We start from the raw sequence: 20,843 nt of genomic DNA, 5'->3' as shown, positions 1-20,843 counted from the left end.
CTGCTGAGGTTCACGGTGTGCTTACACAGCAGAGCTGCTGAGGTTCATGGCATGCTTACATAGCAGAGCTGCTGAAGTTCATGGTGGGCTTACATAGCAGAGCTGCTGAGGTTCACAGTGGGCTTACATAGCAGAGCTGCTGAAGTTCACGGTGTGCTTACATAGCAGAGGTGCTGAGGTTCACGGTGTGCTTACACATCACAGCTGCTGAGGTTCACGTGTGTGCTTACATAGCAGAACTGCTGAGGTTCACGGTGCGCTTACATATCACAGTTGCTGAGGTTCACAGTGTGTGCTTACATAGCAGAGCTGCTGAGGTTCACGTTGTCCTTGCATATCACAGCTGGTGAGGTTCCCAGTGAGTGCTTACATAGCAGAGCTGCTGAGGTGCACAGTGTGCTTACATTGCAGAGCTGCTGAGGTTCACAGTGTGCTTACATAGCACAGCTGGTGAGGTTCACAGTGTGTGCTTACATAGCAGAGCTGCTGAGGTTCACAGTGTGCTTACATAGCAGAGCTGCTGAGGTTCACAGTGTGTTACATAGCAGAGTTCTGAGGTTCACAGTGCGCTTACACAGCAGAGCTGCTGAGGTTCACAGTGTGCTTACAAAGCAGAGCTTCTGAGGTTCACGGTGTGCTTACATATCACAGCTGCTGAGGTTTACGGTGTGTGCTTACATAGCAGAACTGCTGAGGTTCACGGTGCGCTTACAAATCACAGTTGCTGAGGTTCACAGTGTGTGCTTACATAGCAGAGCTACTGAGGTTCATGGTGGGCTTACATAGCAGAGCTGCTGAGGTTCACAGTGGGCTTACATAGCAGAGCTGCTGAGGTTCACGGTGTGCTTACATAGCAGAGGTGCTGAGGTTCACGGTGTGCTTACATATCACAGCTGCTGAGGTTCACAGTGTGCTTACAAAGCAGAGCTTCTGAGGTTCACGGTGTGCTTACATATCACAGCTGCTGAGGTTTACGGTGTGTGCTTACATAGCAGAACTGCTGAGGTTCACGGTGCGCTTACAAATCACAGTTGCTGAGGTTCACAGTGTGTGCTTACATAGCAGAGCTGCTGAGGTTCACGGTGTACTTACATAGCAGAGCTGCTGAGGTTCACAGTGTGTGCTTACATAGCAGAGCCGCTGAGGTTTACAGTGTGCTTACATAGCAGAGCTGCTGAGGTTCACAGTGTGCTTACAGAGCAGAGCTGATGAGGTTCAAGGTGTGTGGTTACATAGCAGAGCTGCTGAGGTTCACGGTGTGCTTACACAGCAGAGCTGCTGAGGTTCATGGCATGCTTACATAGCAGAGCTGCTGAAGTTCATGGTGGGCTTACATAGCAGAGCTGCTGAGGTTCACAGTGGGCTTACATAGCAGAGCTGCTGAGGTTCACGGTGTGCTTACATAGCAGAGGTGCTGAGGTTCACGGTGTGCTTACATATCACAGCTGCTGAGGTTCACGTGTGTGCTTACATAGCAGAACTGCTGAGGTTCACGGTGCGCTTACATATCACAGTTGCTGAGGTTCACAGTGTGTGCTTACATAGCAGAACTGCTGAGGTTCACAGTGTCCTTGCATATCACAGCTGGTGAGGTTCCCAGTGAGTGCTTACATAGCAGAGCTGCTGAGGTGCACAGTGTGCTTACATTGCAGAGCTGCTGAGGTTCACAGTGTGCTTACATAGCACAGCTGGTGAGGTTCACAGTGTGTGCTTACATAGCAGAGCTGCTGAGGTTCACAGTGTGCTTACATAGCAGAGCTGCTGAGGTTCACAGTGTGTTACATAGCAGAGTTCTGAGGTTCACAGTGCCCTTACACAGCAGAGTTGCTGAGGTTCACAGTGTGCTTACAAAGCAGAGCTTCTGAGGTTCACGATGTGCTTACATATCACAGCTGCTGAGGTTTACGGTGTGTGCTTACATAGCAGAACTGCTGAGGTTCACGGTGCGCTTACAAATCACAGTTGCTGAGGTTCACAGTGTGTGCTTACATAGCAGAGCTACTGAGGTTCATGGTGGGCTTACATAGCAGAGCTGCTGAGGTACACAGTGGGCTTACATAGCAGAGCTGCTGAGGTTCACGGTGTGCTTACATAGCAGAACTGCTGAGGTTCACGGTGCGCTTACAAATCACAGTTGCTGAGGTTCACAGTGTGTGCTTACATAGCAGAGCTGCTGAGGTTCACGGTGTACTTACATAGCAGAGCTGCTGAGGTTCACAGTGTGCTTACATAGCACAGCTGCTGAGGTTCATGGTGTGTGCTTACATAGCAGAGCTGCTGAGGTTCACAGTGTGCTTACATATCTCAGCTGCTGAGGTTCATTTGGGCTTACATATCACACCTGCTGAGGTTCACGGTGTGTGCTTACATAGCAGAGCTGCTGAGGTTCACGGTGTGCTTACATAGCAGAGCTGCTGAGGTTCACGGTGCGCTTATATATCACAGCTGCTGTGGTTCACAGTGTGTGCTTACATAGCAGAGCTTCTGAGGTTCACGGTGTGCTTACATATCAGAGCTGCTGAGGTTCACGGTGTGCTTACATAGCAGAGCTACTGAGGTTCATAGCAGAGCTGCTGAAGTTTACAGTGTGCTTACATAGCAGAACTGCTGAGGTTCACAGTGTGCTTACATAGCAGAGCTGCTGAGGTTCACGGTGTGCTTACGTATTACAGCTGCTGAGGTTCACGGTGTGTGCTTACATAGCAGAGCTGCTGAGTGTAGGAAAGTACCATCTTGCCTGGCATGTTACCCCCATTTTTTCACTGTATATATGTTGTTTTAGTTGTATGTGTCACTGGGACCCTGCCAGCCAGGGCCCCATTGCTCATAAGTGTGCATGACTGTGTTACCTGTGTAGTGACTAACTGTCTCACTGAGGCTCTGCTATCCAGAACCTCAGTGGTTATGCTCTCTCATTTCTTTCAAATTGTCACTAACAGGCTAGTGACCAATTTTAACAATTTACATTGGCTTACTGGAACACCCTTATAATTCCCTAGTATATGGTACTGAGGTACCCAGGGTATTGGGGTTCCAGGAGATCCCTATCGGCTGCAGCATTTCTTTTGCCACCCATAGGGAGCTCTGACAATTCTTACACAGGCCTGCCACTGCAGCCTGAGTGAAATAACGTCCACGTTATTTCACAGCCATTTTACACTGCACTTAAGTAACTTATAAGTCACCTATATGTCTAACCTTTACCTGGTAAAGGTTAGGTGCAAAGTTACTTAGTGTGAGGGCACCCTGGCACTAGCCAAGGTGCCCCCACATTGTTCAGGGCCAATTCCCCGGACTTTGTGAGTGCGGGGACACCATTACACGCGTGCACTACATATAGGTCACTACCTATATGTAGCTTCACAATGGTAACTCCGAATATGGCCATGTAACATGTCTATGATCATGGAATTGCCCCCTCTATGCCATCCTGGCATAGTTGGCACGATCCCATGATCCCAGTGGTCTGTAGCACAGACCCTGGTACTGCCAAACTGCCTTTCCTGGGGTTTCACTGCAGCTGCTGTTGCTGCCAACCCCTCAGACATGTTTCTGCCCCCCTGGGGTCAAGCCAGGCTTGTCCCAGGATGGCAGAACAAAGGACTTCCTCTGAGAGAGGGTGTTACACCCTCTCCCTTTGGAAAATGGTGTGAAGGCAGGGGAGGAGTAGCCTCCCCCAGCCTCTGGAAATGCTTTCATGGGCACAGATGTGCCCAATTGTGCATAAGCCAGTCTACACCGGTTCAGGGGACCCCTTAGCCCTGCTCTGGCGCGAAACTGGACAAAGGAAAGGGGAGTGACCACTCCCCTGACCTGCACCTCCCCTGGGAGGTGTCCAGAGCTCCTCCAGTGTGCTCTAGACCTCTGCCATCTTGGAAACAGAGGTGCTGCTGGCACACTGGACTGCTCTGAATGGCCAGTGCCACCAGGTGACGTCAGAGACTCCTTCTGATAGGCTCCTTCAGGTGTTGCTAGCCTATCCTCTCTCCTAGGTAGCCAAACCCTCTTTTCTGTCTATTTAGGGTCTCTGTCTCTGGGGAAACTTTAGATAACGAATGCAAGAGCTCATCAGAGTTCCTCTCCATCTCTCTCTTCACCTTCTGCCAAGGAATCGACTGCTGACCGCGCTGGAAGCCTGCAAAACTGCAACAAAGTAGCAAAGACGACTACTGCAACTCTGTAACGCTGATCCTGTCGCCTTCTCGACTGTTTTCCTGGTGGTGCATGCTGTGGGGGTAGTCTGCCTCCTCTCTGCACTAGAAGCTCCGAAGAAATCTCCCGTGGGTCGACGGAATCTTCCCCCTGCAACCGCAGGCACCAAAAAGCTGCATTACCGGTCCCTTGGGTCTCCTCTCAGCACGACGAGCGAGGTCCCTTGAATCCAGCAACTCTGTCCAAGTGACTCCCACAGTCCAGTGACTCTTCAGTCCAAGTTTGGTGGAGGTAAGTCCTTGCCTCCCCACGCCAGACTGCATTGCTGGGAACCGCAACTTTTGCAGCTACTCCGGCTTCTGTGCACTTCTGGCGGAAATCCTTTGTGCACATCCAAGCCTGGGTCCACGGCACTCTAACCTGCATTGCACGACTTTCTAAGTTGGTGTCCGGCGACGTGGGTCTCCTTTGTGCAGGAGGCATCTTTGTAAATATACTCGCTGGTGACCTGTGATCGCTCACGATTATTCCTTTTAAGAGGAACAAGCCCAACTTCCAAAGGCTTCCCTTCACCTCTGGCTACAAAGATGAGCACAGAAGAATGACCACTCAACTAGGTTCTGGAACAATGTCATACAATGCTTGTACTTTAGGCTATCAGGGCTAGACCAGACCCTCGTCAAAAACGGGAATAATTAGAAATATTTGTGCTCCCGTGCAGGGCTTAAAACAACATGAAAAAGCACAGGCAAATTCAATAGGTCTGGCTTGGGAGGCTGTGCAATTGTTAATTTTTTATTACCATAATATGCCATTCCAAGTTAAAAGTTTTAAAAATCGTTCATTGATGTGGCTGTTCTACTAATGATGCTTTTAAATAACAAGCATTTAATTTATGTCAAGAATTTTATTCTTCTTGTTGTTGATATCCAAATCATCTGCACTGTTATTTAAACAGGCCAGATTTATGGAGCCCGTGCGCTATTCTAACGCCACATTAACATAATTTTCTTTACGCTAACCTGGCGTTGGAATGGGAAAAACGCAGCACTATATTTACAAAGTGGCGCAATACATGCATTGCACCACCTTGTAACCCCTTGAACCACATTAGGCCTGTGCCAAGCATAAGGTATGCAAGGGGGGGTTCCGGCGCTAGGGGGGGGGGCCATACAAATGGCACAAAGGAATCTAAGAGATTAATTTGCCCCATTTTTTATCAGCATTTTGTAACGCCTGCTAAGTGCATCCATTGATTACAATTGGCCTCTGGGTGCTTTTTGGATTAGTGTCATAATTTTTTATGCTAATCCTGCAAAGCGCCGGACTAGCGTTGTGGATTATGACGCTAATCACCCTAACTACTCCCATGGTGCACCATATTATAAATACGGTGCTACCATGGTAGAGTTTGGGGACGCTAAGGGGTGCAAGAAAAATGGCGGTGCACTAGGTGCAATGGCATTTTTCATAAATCTGCCCCTTATTCACTTTAGGATGCATCAGCATCTAACTGAGCAGCCAAAGTGCAGGCAAAATAAATACACAGGGTTTAGAGGTAGTATAAAAATAAACAACAGACTTTAAGTCACCTTTGTCACTGAAGATTAAGGAACTATTTTAGGCGGATGTGAACAATGTGCAGAGGGTTTGTGATTGCCCCTGCTGTGTGCTGTGGGGGGCGGGAGCAGAATGTGAGGGACACTTTAACAGACCAATGGATGAAGAGCTCTGACTCGAAGCCGCTCTAGGTATGAATAACCGCCAGTGTATTAATACACAGGTCGATGCAACGACAACCACAGCTGTGAGTTTACCACCGCACCACAGCAGAGGGTCTCCTCACCACAGCAGAGGGTCTGCAGCATAAAACGTGTATTAAACATTCATTGTAAAGTACATTTATTTCTGCCTCTGCTAGTCTGAGAATTCATCTCTTGAGATGCTTCTATAAGCAGGGAGGGGTGGATGTGTAAAGTGAGGAGGTGTCTAGAGGTGAGCAAGTCATACACAGGGGAGGAATGGAGATAAAACTCTAACGTTTCTGTTCCTGCTCTCTGCTCTCTGCCTCTCACATCTCTTCTCTCCTGCAGGTTGGGTGGCTGCTCTCTCACCGGTCCATGCTGTGAAGATCTCACCTCTGCCCTGAAGACAAACACGTCCCTCACAGAGCTCGTCCTGAGCTGCAATGAGCTGGGAGACTATGGAGTGAAGAAGTTGTGTGAAGGTCTCAAACATCCAAACTGCAAACTACAGATACTGAAGTAAGGAGCTGTGTGTTTATTGTCACTTTATTGGTTGAGAAAATACACATTATTGATGGGGCTCACAGATATATTTAAAAAATATATTTACATGTTTACACAACTGTCTCTTTTCTGTTGATGTTGTGGGAAAGGTGCAGGGCAGTTTTATTTGTGCAATAAGTGAGGTTTGTGAAGTGGGGGTACCCAAGCCCAGACACTCCTCATGAAAGAACCCCCTGTAATGGTGCAGAAGGCACACTTTAAAGTCTGTTTTTTTCTGGGTTTTGGGCTAAAATGGAAGAGGCTTGACCAAAAGACAGGATCTTCCCCCCAACAATATGCGTCACACACCAGCCCCACAATCAGGGACATTTTGTTAACTATAAACGGGGGCAGCTGAAAATGAAATGCGATTGGGAGCAGGGTGGGGGGGCATCAGAAAGCACTGGGGGGGGGGGAGAGCACCCAGGGGTGGGGAAGAATAGGAAAACGCTGAGAAACCAAGGTATCACTTCCATGGAGTGCTGGCAACACAATAAAACTACCATTGGCAAAGCCAATAGATCTGGAGAACGGGAGAGCACCCATGCCTGGGAAAGAGTAGAAACACCATGAGAGCGAGCAGGGTATCATATCCATGGAGTGTTAAAAACACAATAAAACAATAGGTCTGACCTTGCAGGCTGTGCCATTGTTAATGTGTTCTTCATTGCAAACAAATGACATTACACATTTTAAATTTAAAAAATCATTGCTGATGCAGCATTTTACTAATGTTGGTTTTTTAAATAAACAAGCCTTTCGTTTGTGCCATGTGTGGGAAAGTACCATCTTGCCTGGCATGTTACCCCCATATTTCACTGTATATATGTTGTTTTAGTCTATGTGTCACTGGAACCCTTCCAGGCAGGGCCCCAGTGCTCATAAGTATGTGCCCTGTATGTATGTATGTGTGTATGTGTTAATTCCCTAGTATATGGTACTGAGGTACCCAGGGTATTGGGGTTCCAGGAGATCCCTATGGGCTGCAGCATTTCTTTTGCCACCCATAGGGAGCTCTGACAATTCTTACACAGGCCTGCCAGTGCAGCCTGCGTGAAATAACGTCCACGTTATTTCACAGCCATTTACCACTGCACTTAAGTAACTTATAAGTCACCTATATGTCTAACCTTTACCTGGTAAAGGTTGGGTGCTAAGTTACTTAGTGTGTGGGCACCCTGGCACTAGCCAAGGTGCTCCCACATTGTTCAGGGCAAATTCCCCAGACTTTGTGAGTGCGGGGACACCATTACACGCGTGCACTATACATATGTCACGACATATGTATAGCGTCACAATGGTAACTCCGAACATGGACATGTAACATGTCTAAGATCATGGAATTGTCACCCCAATGCCATTCTGGCATTGGGGAGACAATTCCATGATTCCCCAAGTCTCTAGCTCAGACCCGGGTACTGCCAAACTACCTTTCCCGGGGTTTCACTACAGCTGCTGCTGCTGCCAACCCCTCAGACAGGTTTCTGCCCTCCTGGGGTCCAGCCAGGCTTGGCCCAGGAAGGCAGAACAAAGGACTTCCTCAGAGAGAGGGTGTTACACCCTCTCCCTTTGGAAAAAGGTGTCAGGGCTGGGGAGGAGTAGCCTCCCCCAGCCTCTGGAAATGCTTTGATGGGCACAGACGGTGCCCATCTCTGCATAAGCCAGTCTGCACCGGTTCAGGGATCCCTCAGCCCTGCTCTGGCGCGAAACTGGACAAAGGAAAGGGGAGAGACCACTCCCCTGACCTGCACCTCCCCTGGGAGGTGCCCAGAGCTCCTCCAGTGTGCTCCAGACCTCTTCCATCTTGGAAACAGAGGTGCTGCTGGCACACTGGACTGCTCTGAGTGGCCAGTGCCAGCAGGTGACATCAGAGACTCCTTCTGATAGGCTCCTTCAGGTGTTGCTAGCCTATCCTCTCTCCTAAGTAGCCAAACCTCCTTTTCTGGCTATTTAGGGTCTCTGCTTTGGGGAATTCTTTAGATAACGAATGCAAGAGCTCATCAGAGTTCCTCTGCATCTCTCTCTTCACCTTCTGCCAAGGAATCGACTGCTGACCGCGCTGGAAGCCTGCAAAACTGCAACAAAGTAGCAAAGACGACTACTGCGACCTTGTAATGCTGATCCTGCCGCCTTCTCGACTGTTTTCCTGGTGGTGCATGCTGTGGGGGTAGTCTGCCTCGTCTCTGCACTAGAAGCTCAGAAGAAATCTCCAGTGGGTCGACGGAATCTTCCCCCTGCAACCACAGGCACCAAAGAACTGCATCACCGGTCCTCTGGGTCTCCTCTCAGCACGACAAGCGACTCCCACAGTCCAGTGACTCTTCAGTCCAAGTTTGGTGGAGGTAAGCCCTTGCCTCCCCACGCTAGACTGCATTGCTGGGAACCGCGTGTTTTGCAGCTACTCCGGCTCCTGTGCACTCTTCCAGGATTTTCTTTGTGCACAGCCAAGCCTGGGTCCCCGGCACTCTAACCTGAAGTGCACGACCTCCTGAGTTGTCCTCTGGCGTCGTGGGACCCTCTTTCGTGACTTCGGGTGAGCTCCGGTTCACTCCACTTCGTAGTGCCTGTTCCGGCACTTCTGTGGGTGCTGCTTGCTTCTGAGTGGGCTCCTTGTCTTGCTGGACGCCCCCTCTGTCTCCTTACGCAATTGGTGACATCCTGGTCCCTCCTGGGCCACAGCAGCATCCAAAAACCCTAAACCATGACCCTTGCAGCTAGCAAGGCTAGTTGGCAGTCTTTCTGTATGGAACCACCTCTGCACGACTCTTCACGACGTGGGACATCCATCCTCCAAAGGGGAAGTTTGTAGCCCTTGTCGTTCTTGCAGAATCCACAGCATCTACCATCCGGTGGCAGCTTCTTTGCACCCACAGCTGGCATTTCCTGGGCATCTGCCCACTCCCGACTTGATCATGACTCTTGGACTTGGTCCCCTTGTTCCACAGGTACTCTCACCTGGAAATCCATCGTTGTTGCATTGCTGGTGTTGGTCTTTCCTGCAGAATTCCCCTATCACGACTTCTGTGCTCTTTGGGGAACTTAGGTGCACTTTGCAACCACTTTGCAGGCTATTTTTCTAACCCTCACTGTTTTCTTACAGTCCCAGTGACCCTCTACAAGGTCACATAGGTTTGGGGTCCATTCGTGGTTCGCATTCCACTTCTAGAGTATATGGTTTGTGTTGCCCCTATCCCTATGTGCTCCCATTGCATTCTATTGTGACTATACATTGTTTGCACTGTTTTCTATTGCTATTACTGCATATTTTGGTATTGTGTACATATATCTTGTGTATATTTGCTATCCTCATACTGAGGGTACTCACTGAGATACTTTGGCATATTGTCATAAAAATAAAGTACCTTTATTTTTAGTATATCTGTGTATTGTGTTTTCTTATGATATTGTGCATATGACACTAGTGGTCCTGTAGGAGCTTCACTCGTCTCCTAGTTCAGCCTAAGCTGCTCTGCTAAGGTACCTTTTCTATCAGCCTAAGCTGCTAGACACCCCTCTACACTAATAAGGGATACCTGGGCCTGGTGCAAGGTGTAAGTACCTCTTGGTACCCACTACAAGCCAGTCCAGCCTCCTACATTGGTTGTGCAGCGGTGGGATAAGTGCTTTGAGACTACTTACCACTTTGTCATATTGTACTTTTCATAAGAGAAAAATATACAAAACAAGTTCAGTGTATGTACACCTAACCAAAAAGTTTTGCTTTTCTTCTCTCACTTCTTTGCTAAGTGCTGAAAAGTACCTCTAAAACTTTCAAAAAGTTCTTAAAAAGTTTAAATTTAAAATGTTTTTTTCTGTCCTTTAAAAAGTTCTGAAAACTTTTTCTTGCTTTTTCTGTCCCTTAAACCTTTTCTATAATGTCTGGTACAGGCCAAACTGTTGATCTGACCAAACCTGCTTATGATCACCTTAGCTGGAAAGGAGCAAGGAGTCTCTGCATTGAAAGAGGTTTAATGGTACGGAAGGATCCCTCTAGAGAACTATTGGTTAATATGCTCATTGAACAAGATAAGACCTTAGTTGGCACTTCTGTTGAGAAATTAGCTGATGGTTCCCAATCTGATCCTGGGGCACCCCTAGCAAAAGATTTGGAAGGGAGCCTTCCCAACCTGCCCATTAGCAGGCCACCTAGCATTGCTGGTACCAATGTGAGTTCTCATCACAGTAGGAGTGTTACTTCTGTTAGCCAGGTTGTTAGAGTGCCATCTGTTAGGGACAGGTCTCCCTCTGTTCATTCTCATCATACTTATGTGTCAAGGCATGCCCCACCCACCCACCCTGATGACAGAGTGTTAGAAAGGAAGCTTAATTGATTGAGAGTGGAAGAATCCAGACTGAAGCTCAAGAAGCAACAGCCGGATTTAGATAGGCAAGCCTTTGATTTAAAAAAAGAAAGACAGAGGTTGGGGTTAGGACCCCATGGTGGCAGCAGCAGTATTCCAAATAGTCATCCTGTAAAAGAACATGATTCTAGGAATCTGCACAAGATAGTTCCCCCTTACAAGGAGGGGGATGACATTAACAAGTGGTTTGCTGCACTTGAGAGGGCCTGTGTTGTACAGGAGGTCCCTCAAAGTCAGTGGGCTGCTATCCTATGGCTATCTTTCAGTGGAAAGGGTAGGGATAGGCTCCTTACTGTTAAAGAAAGTGATGCCAATAATTTTACAGTTCTTAAGAATGTACTCCTTGATGGTTATGGCTTAACCACTGAACAGTACAGGATCAAGTTCAGAGAAACCAAAAAGGAGTCTTCACAAGACTGGGTAGACTTTGTTGACCATTCAGTGAAGGCCTTGGAGGGGTGGTTACATGGCAGTAAAGTTTCTGACTATGAAAGCCTGTATAACTTAATCCTGAGAGAGCATATTCTTAATAATTGTGTGTCTGATTTGTTACACCAGTACCTGGTAGACTCTGATCTGACCTCCCCCCAAGAATTGGGAAAGAAGGCAGACAAATGGGTCAGAACAAGGGTGAACAGAAAAGTTCATACAGGGGGTGACAAGGATGGCAAGAAGAAGGATGGTAAGTCTTCTGACAAGGGTGGGGACAAATCTAAAAATGAGTCTTCATCAGGCCCACAAAAACACTCTGGTGGGGGTGGCGGGCCCAAATCCTCTTCAAATCAAAACAAAGAAAAGAAACCATGGTGCTATTTATGTAAAATAAAAGGCCATTGGACAACTGACCCCAGTTGCCCAAAGAAAAGCACCAAGCCTCCTACCACTACAACCCCTGCTGCTACACCTAGTGCCCCTAGTAATAGCAGTGGTGGTGGGAGCAAACCTACTAATAGCCAATCCAAGGGAGTAGCTGGGCTCACTTTTGGTAATTTAGTTGGGGTTGGTCTGGTTAGGGAGACCACAGAGGGTGTGTTAGTCTCTGAGTGGGCCATTGATTTGGCCACCTTGGTTGCTTGTCCCCTTAATATGGATAAGTACAAGCAACTACCCCTAATAAATGGTGTTGAGGTTCAGGCCTACAGGGACACAGGTGCCAGTGTTACAATGGTAATAGAGAAACTGGTCCACCCTGAACAACACCTACTTGGTCACCAGTACCAAGTGACTGATGCTCATAACAACACTCTTAGCCACCCCATAGCTGTTGTGAATCTCAACTGGGGGGGGGGGTTACTGGTCCAAAGAAGGTTGTGGTTGCCTCAGATTTACCGGTAGACTGTCTACTAGGGAACGATTTAGAGACATCAGCTTGGGCAGAAGTGGAGTTGGAGGCTCATGCAGCAATGCTGGGCATTCCAGGGCATATTTTTGCTTTAACCAGGGCTCAGGCCAAAAAGCAAAAAGGACAGGGTGACTTGGATCCTGGAAGAATGGACCAAGTGCTCCCTAAAGCTAGGGTTAGTAAAGGTAAAACACTACCTACTATCCCTCCCTCTACAGTGGATTCAACTTCTGAGGAAGAAGAATTTCCACCCTGTGCAGAACCTACACCAGAGGAGCTGGAAGCAGACACTGCTGAGCTTTTGGGTGAAGGGGGGCCTGCCAGGGAGGAGCTGAGTGTGGCACAGCATACCTGTCCCACACTAGAGGGTCTAAGGCAGCAAGCTGTCAAACAAGCAAATGGGGATGTCAGTGACTCTCACAGAGTTTACTGGGAGGATAGTCTTTTGTATACTGAAGCAAGGGATCCAAAGCCTGGAGCTGCCAGGAGATTGGTGATTCCTCAGGAATACAGAAAGCTCCTCCTAACTCTAGCCCACGACATTCCCTTAGCTGGACAGAGGACACAAAGGAATTTTGTAAGTCCTGTGAAACCTGTCAAGCCAGTGGCAAGGCAGGTGGCACTCCAAAGGCACCCCTTATCCCACTGCCTGTGGTTGGGGTTCCCTTTGAAAGGGTAGGGGTTGACATAGTTGGCCCCCTTGACCCTCCTACTGCTTCAGGCAATAGGTTTATTTTGGTGTTAGTGGACCATGCCACCAGATATCCTGAAGCAATTCCTCTAAGGACCACTACAGCTCCTGCAGTGGCAAAGGCCCTCCTGGGAATCTTTTCCAGGGTGGGCTTCCCCAAAGAGGTGGGACTCCCTGACAAACTCTGCAGGAGGTGGGATATCCTGTTACCTTGCCTCCTTTTTGCTTACAGGGAGGTACCACAAAAAGGAGTGGGCTTCAGCCCCTTTGAACTCCTATTTGGATACCCTGTAAGAGGTCCTCTAACACTTGTGAAGGAGGGTTGGGAACAACCTTTAAAAGCTCCAAAGCAAGACATAATGTACTATGTACTTGGCCTAAGATCTAGGATGACTGAGTACATGAAAAAGGCCAGTAAAAACCTTCAGGCCAGCCAAGAACTCCAAAAGCAATGGCATGACCAGAAGCCTGTTTTGGTTCAGTACCAACCAGGGCAGAAAGTGTGGGTCTTGGAGCCTGTGGCCCCAAGAGCACTCCAAGACAAATGGAGTGGACTCCACATTATTGTTGAGAAAAAGGGTGAAGTCACCTACTTAGTTGACCTAGGCACTGCCAGGAGTCCTCTTAGGGTGCTCCATGTCAGTCGCCTGAAACCCTACTATGACAGGGCTGATCTCACCCTGCTCATGGCAACAGATGAGGGACAGGAAGAAAAAATGACCCTCTCCCTGATCTCTTCTCTTCCACAGAACAAGATGCTCTAGTGGAAGGTGTAGTTTTGGCAGATTGTCTTACTGCTGAGCAGAAAGACCACTGCATAAATCTCCTGGGTCAGTTTTCTGAACTCTTCTCTACTGTGCCAGGCACCACTTCTTGGTGTGAGCACACTATAGATACTGGAGACAGCTTGCCTGTCAAAAGTAAGATCTATAGGCAGCCTGACCATGTCAGAGACTGCATAAAACAAGAAGTGCAGAAAATGCTTGAACTGGGAGTGGTGGAGCACTCTGAAAATCCATGGGCCTCTCCTGTGGTACTTGTACCAAAACCTCCTTCCAAAGATGGTAAAAGGGAAATGAGATTTTGTGTTGACTACAGAGGTCTCAACCAGGTAACCAAAACTGATGCTCACCCTATACCCAGGGCAGATGAGCTAATAGATACACTGGCATCTGCCAAGTATCTAAGCACCTTTGATTTGACTGCAGGGTATTGGCAGATCAAGTTATCAGAGGATGCAAAAGCAAAAACAGCATTTTCAACCATTGGAGGCCATTACCAATTCACAGTAATGCCTTTTGGATTGAAAAATGCACCTGCCACTTTTCAAAGGTTGAACACAGTCCTGCAAGGGCTGGAAGCTTTTAGTGCAGCATATCTAGATGATATAGCTGTCTTTAGCTCCAGCTGGGATGATCACCTGGTCCACCTATGAAAAGTTTTGGAGGCCCTGCAAAAGGCAGGCCTCACTATCAAGGCTTCAAAGTGCCAGATAGGGCAGGGGAAAGTGGTTTATCTGGGACACCTGGTAGGTGGAGAGCAGATTGCACCACTTCAGGGGAAAATCCAAACTATTATAGATTGGGTTCCCCCTACAACTCAGACTCAGGTGAGAGCCTTTTTAGGCCTCACTGGGTACTACAGGAGGTTCATAAAGAAATATGGCTGCATAGCAGCCCCTCTTAATGACCTCACATCTAAGAAAATGCCTAAAAAGGTATTATGGACAGCAAACTGTCAGAAAGCTTTTGAGGAGCTGAAGCAGGCCATGTGCTCTGCACCTGTCCTGAAAAGCCCCTGTTACTCCAAAAAATTAAATGTCCAAACTGATGCATCTGAATTAGGGGTAGGGGCAGTCTTATCACAACTTAATTCTGAGGACCAGGATCAACCTGTTGCTTTTATCAGCAGGAGGTTGACCCCTAGAGAAAAGCGTTGGTCTGCCATAGAGAGGGAGGCCTTTGCTGTGGTCTGGGCACTGAAGAAGTTGAGGCCATACCTGTTTGGCATTCACTTCATTGTTCAGACAGACCACAAACCTCTACTTTGGCTAAAACAAATGAAAGGTGAAAACCCTAAATTGTTGAGGTGGTCCATATCCCTACAGGGAATCGACTATACAGTGGAACATAGACCTGGGAGTACCCACTCCAATGCAGATGGACTCTCCAGATATTTCCACTTAGACAATGAAGACTCATCAGGTCATGGCTAGTCTTATTGTCCTTCGTTTGGGGGGTGGGGGGGTTGTGTAGGAAAGTACCATCTTGCCTGGCATGTTACCCCCATATTTCACTGTATATATGTTGTTTTAGTTGTATGTGTCACTGGGACCCTGCCAGCCAGGGCCCCAGTGCTCATAAGTGTGCCCTGTATGTGTTACCTGTGTTATGACTAACTGTCTCACTGAGGCTCTGCTATCCAGAACCTCAGTGGTTATGCTCTCTCATTTCTTTCCAAATTGTCACTAACAGGCTAGTGACCAATTTCACCATTTTACATTGGCATACTGGAACACCCTTATAATTCCCTAGTATATGGTACTGAGGTACCCAGGGTATTGGGGTTCCAGGAGATCCCTATGGGCTGCAGCATTTCTTGTGCCACCCATAGGGAGATCTGACAATTCTTACACAGGCCTGCCAGTGCAGCCTGAGTGAAATAACGTCCACGTTATTTCACAGCCATTTACCACTGCACTTAAGTAACTTATAAGTCACCTATATGTCTAACCTTTACCTGGTAAAGGTTGGGTGCTAAGTTACTTAGTGTGTGGGCACCCTAGCACTAGCCAAGGTGTTCCCACATTGTTCAGGGCAAATTCCCCGGACTTTGTGAGTGCGGGGACACCATTACACGCGTGCACTATACATATGTCACATCATATGTATAGCGTCACAATGGTAACTCCGAACATGGCCATGTAACATGTCTAAGATCATGGAATTGTCACCCCAATGCCATTCTGGCATTGGGGAGACAATTCCATGATTCCCCGAGTCTCTAGCTCAGACCCGGGTACTGCCAAACTACCTTTCCCGGGGTTTCACTGCAGCTGCTGCTGCTGCCAACCCCTCAGACAGGTTTCTGCCCTCCTGGGGTCCAGCCAGGCTTGGCCCAGGAAGGCAGAACAAAGGACTTCCTCAGAGAGAGGGTGTTACACCCTCTCCCTTTGGAAAAAGGTGTCAGGGCTGGGGAGGAGTAGCCTCCCCCAGCCTCTGGAAATGCTTTGATGGGCACAGATGGTGCCATCTCTGCATAAGCCAGTCTGCTCCGGTTCAGGGATCCCTCAGCCCTGCTCTGGCGCGAAACTGGACAAAGGAAAGGGGAGTGACCACTCCCCTGACCTGCACCTCCCCTGGGAGGTACCCAGAGCTCCTCCAGTGTGCTCCAGACCTCTGCCATCTTGGAAACAGAGGTGCTGCTGGCACACTGGACTGCTCTGAGTGGCCAGTGCCAGCAGGTGACGTCAGAGACTCCTTCTGATAGGCTCCTTCAGGTGTTGCTAGACTATCCTCTCTCCTAAGTAGACAAACCTCCTTTTCTGGCTATTTAGGGTCTCTGCTTTGGGGAATTCCTTAGATAACGAATGCAAGAGCTCATCAGAGTTCCTCTGCATCTCCCCCATCACCTTCTACTAAAGGATTGACCGCTGACTGCTCAGGACACCTGCAAAACTGCAACAAAGTAGCCAGACGACTACCAGCAACATTGTAGCACCTCATCCTGCCAGCTTTCTCAACTGTTTCCAGGTGGTGCATGCTGTGGGGGTAGCCTGCCTTCACCCTGCACCAGAAGCTCCGAAGAAATCTCCTGTGGGTAGACGGAATCTTCCACCTGCTAACGCAGGCACCAAAAGACTGCAACACAGGTCCTCTGGGTCCCCTTTCATCCTGACGAGCGTGGTAGCTGGAACTCAGCAACTCTGTCGAAGTGACTCCCACCGTCCAGTGACTCTTCAGTCCAAGTTTGGTGGAGATAAGTCCGTGCCTCCCCACACTAGACTGCATTGCTGGGTACCGCGTGATTTGCAGCTGCTCCGGCTCCTGTGCACTCTTCCAGGATTTCCTTCGTGCACAGCCAAGCCTGGGTCCCGACACTCCTTCCTGCAGTGCACAACCTTCTGAGTTGTCCTCCGGCTCCGTGGGATTCCCTTTTGTGACTTTGCGTGGACTCCTGTTCACTTTCCTTCCAAGTGCCGGTTCAGGTACTTCTGTGGGTGCTGCCTGCTTTTGCGAGGGCTCCCTGAGTTGCTGGGCGCCCCCTCTGTCTCCTCCTCCAATTGGCAACATCCTGGTCCCTCCTGGGCCATAGCAGCACCCAAAAACCTCTACTGCATCCCTTGCAGCTAGCAAGGCTTGCTTGTGGTCTTTCTGCGTGGGAACACCTCTGCAAGCCTCATCGCGGCGTGGGACATCCGTCTTACAAAGGAGAAGTCCCTAGCTCTCTTCTTTCTTGCATAACTCCAAGCTTCTTCCACCCAGTGGCAGCTTCCTTGCACCCTCAGCTGGCATTTCCTGGGCTCCTGCCCACTGTCGACACTGTCGCGACTATTGGACTTGGTCCCCTTGTCTTACAGGTACTCAGGTCCGGAAATCCACATTCTTGCATTGCTGGTGTTTGTTCTTCATGCATAATCCCCTTATCACGACTTCTGTGCTCTCTGCGGGTAGTAGGTGCACTTAACACCTACCTTTCAAGGTCTTGGGGTGGGCTATTTTTCTAACCCTCCCTGTTTTCTTACAGTCCCAGCGACCCTCTACAAGCTCACATAGGTTTGGGGTCCATTCGTGGTCCGCATTCCACTTTTGGAGTATATGGTTTGTGTTGCCCCTATACCTATGTGCTCCTATTGCAATCTATTGTAATTCTACACTCTTTGCATTACTTTTCTTGCTATTACTTACCTAATTTTGGTTTGTGTACATATCTCTTGAGTATATAACTTATCCTCATACTGAGGGTATTCACGGAGATACTTTTGGCATATTGTCATAAAAATAAAGTACCTTTATTTTAAGTAAGTCTGTGTTTTGTGTTTTCTTATGATATTGTGCATTTGACACCAGTGGTATAGTAGGAGCTTTACATGTCTCCTGGTTCAGCCTAAGCTGCTTTGCCATAGCTACCTTCTATCAGTCTAAGCTGCTAGAAACACCTCTTCTACACTAATAAGGGATAACCGGACCTGGCACAAAGTGTAAGTACCTCTGGTACCCCCTTCAAGCCAGGCCAGCCTCCTACACCATGTATTTTATCATCATTAGTGTTGGTGAAGGAGACGAGACTAGATGTCTGTCTAACCAGGCACTCTAAAGCAGATGCAATGATACTTAAACACTTAAGAACTTTAAAAAGAAGTCAGGAAATAAATGAGCATCTAAATGTGCACCCAAAGTGCAGGCAAAATCAATAGATAGTATTTAATATTAATATAAAAATAAATAACAGACTTTAAGTCACCTTTGTCACTGAAGAGCAAGGACCTATTTTTAGGCGGATGTGAACAATGTGCAGAGTTTGTGATTGCCCCTGCTGTGTGCTGTGGGGGGCGGGAGCAGAATGTGAGGGGCACTTAAATAGACCAATGGATGAAAAGCTCTGACTCGAAGCCGCTCTAGGTACGAATAACAACCAGTGTATTAATACACAGGTCGATGCAACGACTACCACAGCTGAGAGTTTACCATCCACACCACAGCAGAGGGTCTGCAGCATAAAACGTGTATTAAACATTCATTGGAAAGTGCATTTAGTTCTGCCTTTGCTAGTCTGAGAATTCATCTCATGAGATGATTCTATAACCAGGGAGGGGTGGATGTGTAAAGCGAGGAGGTGTCTAGAGGTGAGTAAGTCATACGCAGGGGAGGAATGAAGATAAAACTCTAACGTTTCTGTTCCTGCTCTCTGCTCTCTGCCTCTCACATCTCTTCTCTCCTGCAGGTTGGGTTACTGCTCTCTCACCGGTTCATGCTGTAAAGATCTCACCTCTGCCCTGAAGACAAACACATCCCTCACAGAGCTCGACCTGAGCTACAATGAGCTGGGAGACTCTGGAGTGAAGAAGTTGTGTGAAGCCCTCAGACATCCAAACTGCAAACTACAGAAACTGGGGTACAGAACTGTGTTTTTATTGTCCCTTTATTAGGAGATAAAATACACATTATTGATGGGGCTCACAGATATATTTTAAAAATATATTTAAATGTTTGCACAACTGTCTCTTCTGTTGATGTTGTGGGAAAGGTGCATCCATTTCAGGGCAGTTTTATTTGTGGCATAAGTTAAGTTTCTGAAGTGGGGGGTACCCAAGCACAGACACTCCGTCATGAAGGAATCCCCTGTAATGGTGCAGAAGGCACACTTTAAAGTCTGTTTTTTCTGGATTGTGGGATAAAATAGAAGAGGCCTGAACAAGAGACAGGATCTGCCCCCAACAATATACCTCGCGCACCAGCCCCACAGTCAGGGACAATTTGTTAACTATAAACGGGGGCAGCTGAAAATGAAATGCGATGGGGAGCAGGGTGGGGGGCATCAGAAAGCACTGGGGGGGGGGGGAGAGCACCCAGGGGTGGGGAAGAATAGGAAAACTACGAGAAACCAAGGTATCACTTCCATGGAGTGTTAGCATCACAATAAAACAAGCATTGGCAAATCCAATAGATCTGGAGAATGAGAGAGCACCCATGCGTGGGAAAGAGTAGAAAAACCATTAGAGCGAGCAGGGTATCATTTCCATGGAGTGTTAAAAACACAATAAAACAATAGGTCTGACCTTGCAGGCTGTGCCATTGTTAATTTGTGCTTTATTGCAAACAAATGACATTACACATTTAAAAAATCATTGCTGATGCGGGATTTTACTAATGATGGTTTTGAAAAAAACAAGCCTTTCGTTTGTGCCATGTATTTTATTGTCATTAGTCTTGGTGAAGGAGACGAGAATAGATGTCTATCTAACCAGGCACTCAGATCGAAATCAGATGCAATGATACTTAAACACTTAAGAACTTTAAAAAGAAGACGGAAAATAAATGAGCATCTAAATGTGCACCCAAAGTGCAGACAAAATCAATAGATAGTATTTAATATTAATATAAAAGTAAATAACAGACTTTAAGTCACCTTTGTCACTGAAGATTAAGGAACTATTTTTAGGCGGATGTGAACAATGTGCAGAGGGTTTGTGATCGCCCCTGCTGTGTGCTGTGGGGGGCGGGAGCAGAATGTGAGGGATACTTTAACTGACCAATGGATGAAGAGCTCTGACTCGAAGCCGCTCTGGGTGCGAATAACCACCAGTGTATTAATACACAGGTCGATGCAACGACTACCACAGCTGAGAGTTTACCATCCGCACCACAGCAGAGGGTCTGCAGCATAAAACGTGTATTAAACATTCATTGGAAAGTGCATTTAGTTCTGTCTCTGCTAGTCAGAGAATTCATCACATTAGATTCTTATATAAATATGTTTGGTGCTTGTTTAATGAGGAGAAGTGTCATTAGAGCTGAGTTAGTCAAAGACGGAAGAGAAATTAAAACTTTAAAGTTTCTATTCCTACACTCTCATTTCTTCCTCTCACATCTCTTCTCTCCTGCAGGTTGGGCGGCTGTTCTCTCACCGATTCATGCTGCGAAGATCTTACCTCAGTCCTGAAGACAAGCACATCCCTCACAGAGCTCGACCTGGAATACAATGAGCTGAGAGACTCTGGAATGAAGAAGTTGTGTGAAGGCCTCAAACATCCAAACTGTAAACTACAGATACTCTGGTAGGGAGCTGTGCACTTCTAAGCACATCAACCTATACATTGTGGGAGGAGGGGTGATAGGTATATTTATTAATGTGTCTTGAAAGTGATATCTATTCCATGACAGTACCATGAGTAGGGTAGGTGAGGTGTATGAGGTGTGGTGCCCGAGCCCTGGTCCTTGTCTGGGACAAGCCCCTCCTGGGGTGCAGAAGGGCTCACTTCAAAGCTTGTGTTTCAGGTCTTTAGTATA

The 20,843-nt window shown here is 47.7% G+C and overlaps 1 protein-coding gene across 1 annotated transcript in view; it reads left to right on the top strand.

The window, feature by feature from the left end:
- Window positions 1-20,615, top strand: part of LOC138249646 (NACHT, LRR and PYD domains-containing protein 12-like) — a 160,047-nt gene extending 139,432 nt beyond the window's left edge. Inside the window, exons 4-6 of the mRNA XM_069203591.1 lie at window positions 6,246-6,416; window positions 18,778-18,948; window positions 20,441-20,615. Of these exons, the coding sequence (XP_069059692.1) occupies window positions 6,246-6,416; window positions 18,778-18,948; window positions 20,441-20,615 (517 nt within the window). The remainder of the gene's footprint in view (window positions 1-6,245; window positions 6,417-18,777; window positions 18,949-20,440) is intronic.
- The last annotated feature ends 228 nt before the right edge of the window (window positions 20,616-20,843 follow it).

Source organism: Pleurodeles waltl, chromosome 8 (genome assembly GCF_031143425.1).
Source record: "Pleurodeles waltl isolate 20211129_DDA chromosome 8, aPleWal1.hap1.20221129, whole genome shotgun sequence".
In the NCBI taxonomy this organism is placed as follows: domain Eukaryota; kingdom Metazoa; phylum Chordata; class Amphibia; order Caudata; family Salamandridae; genus Pleurodeles; species Pleurodeles waltl.
The sequence above is the reverse complement of the archived record's forward strand: the minus strand, read 5'-3'. Positions and strand labels throughout refer to the sequence as shown.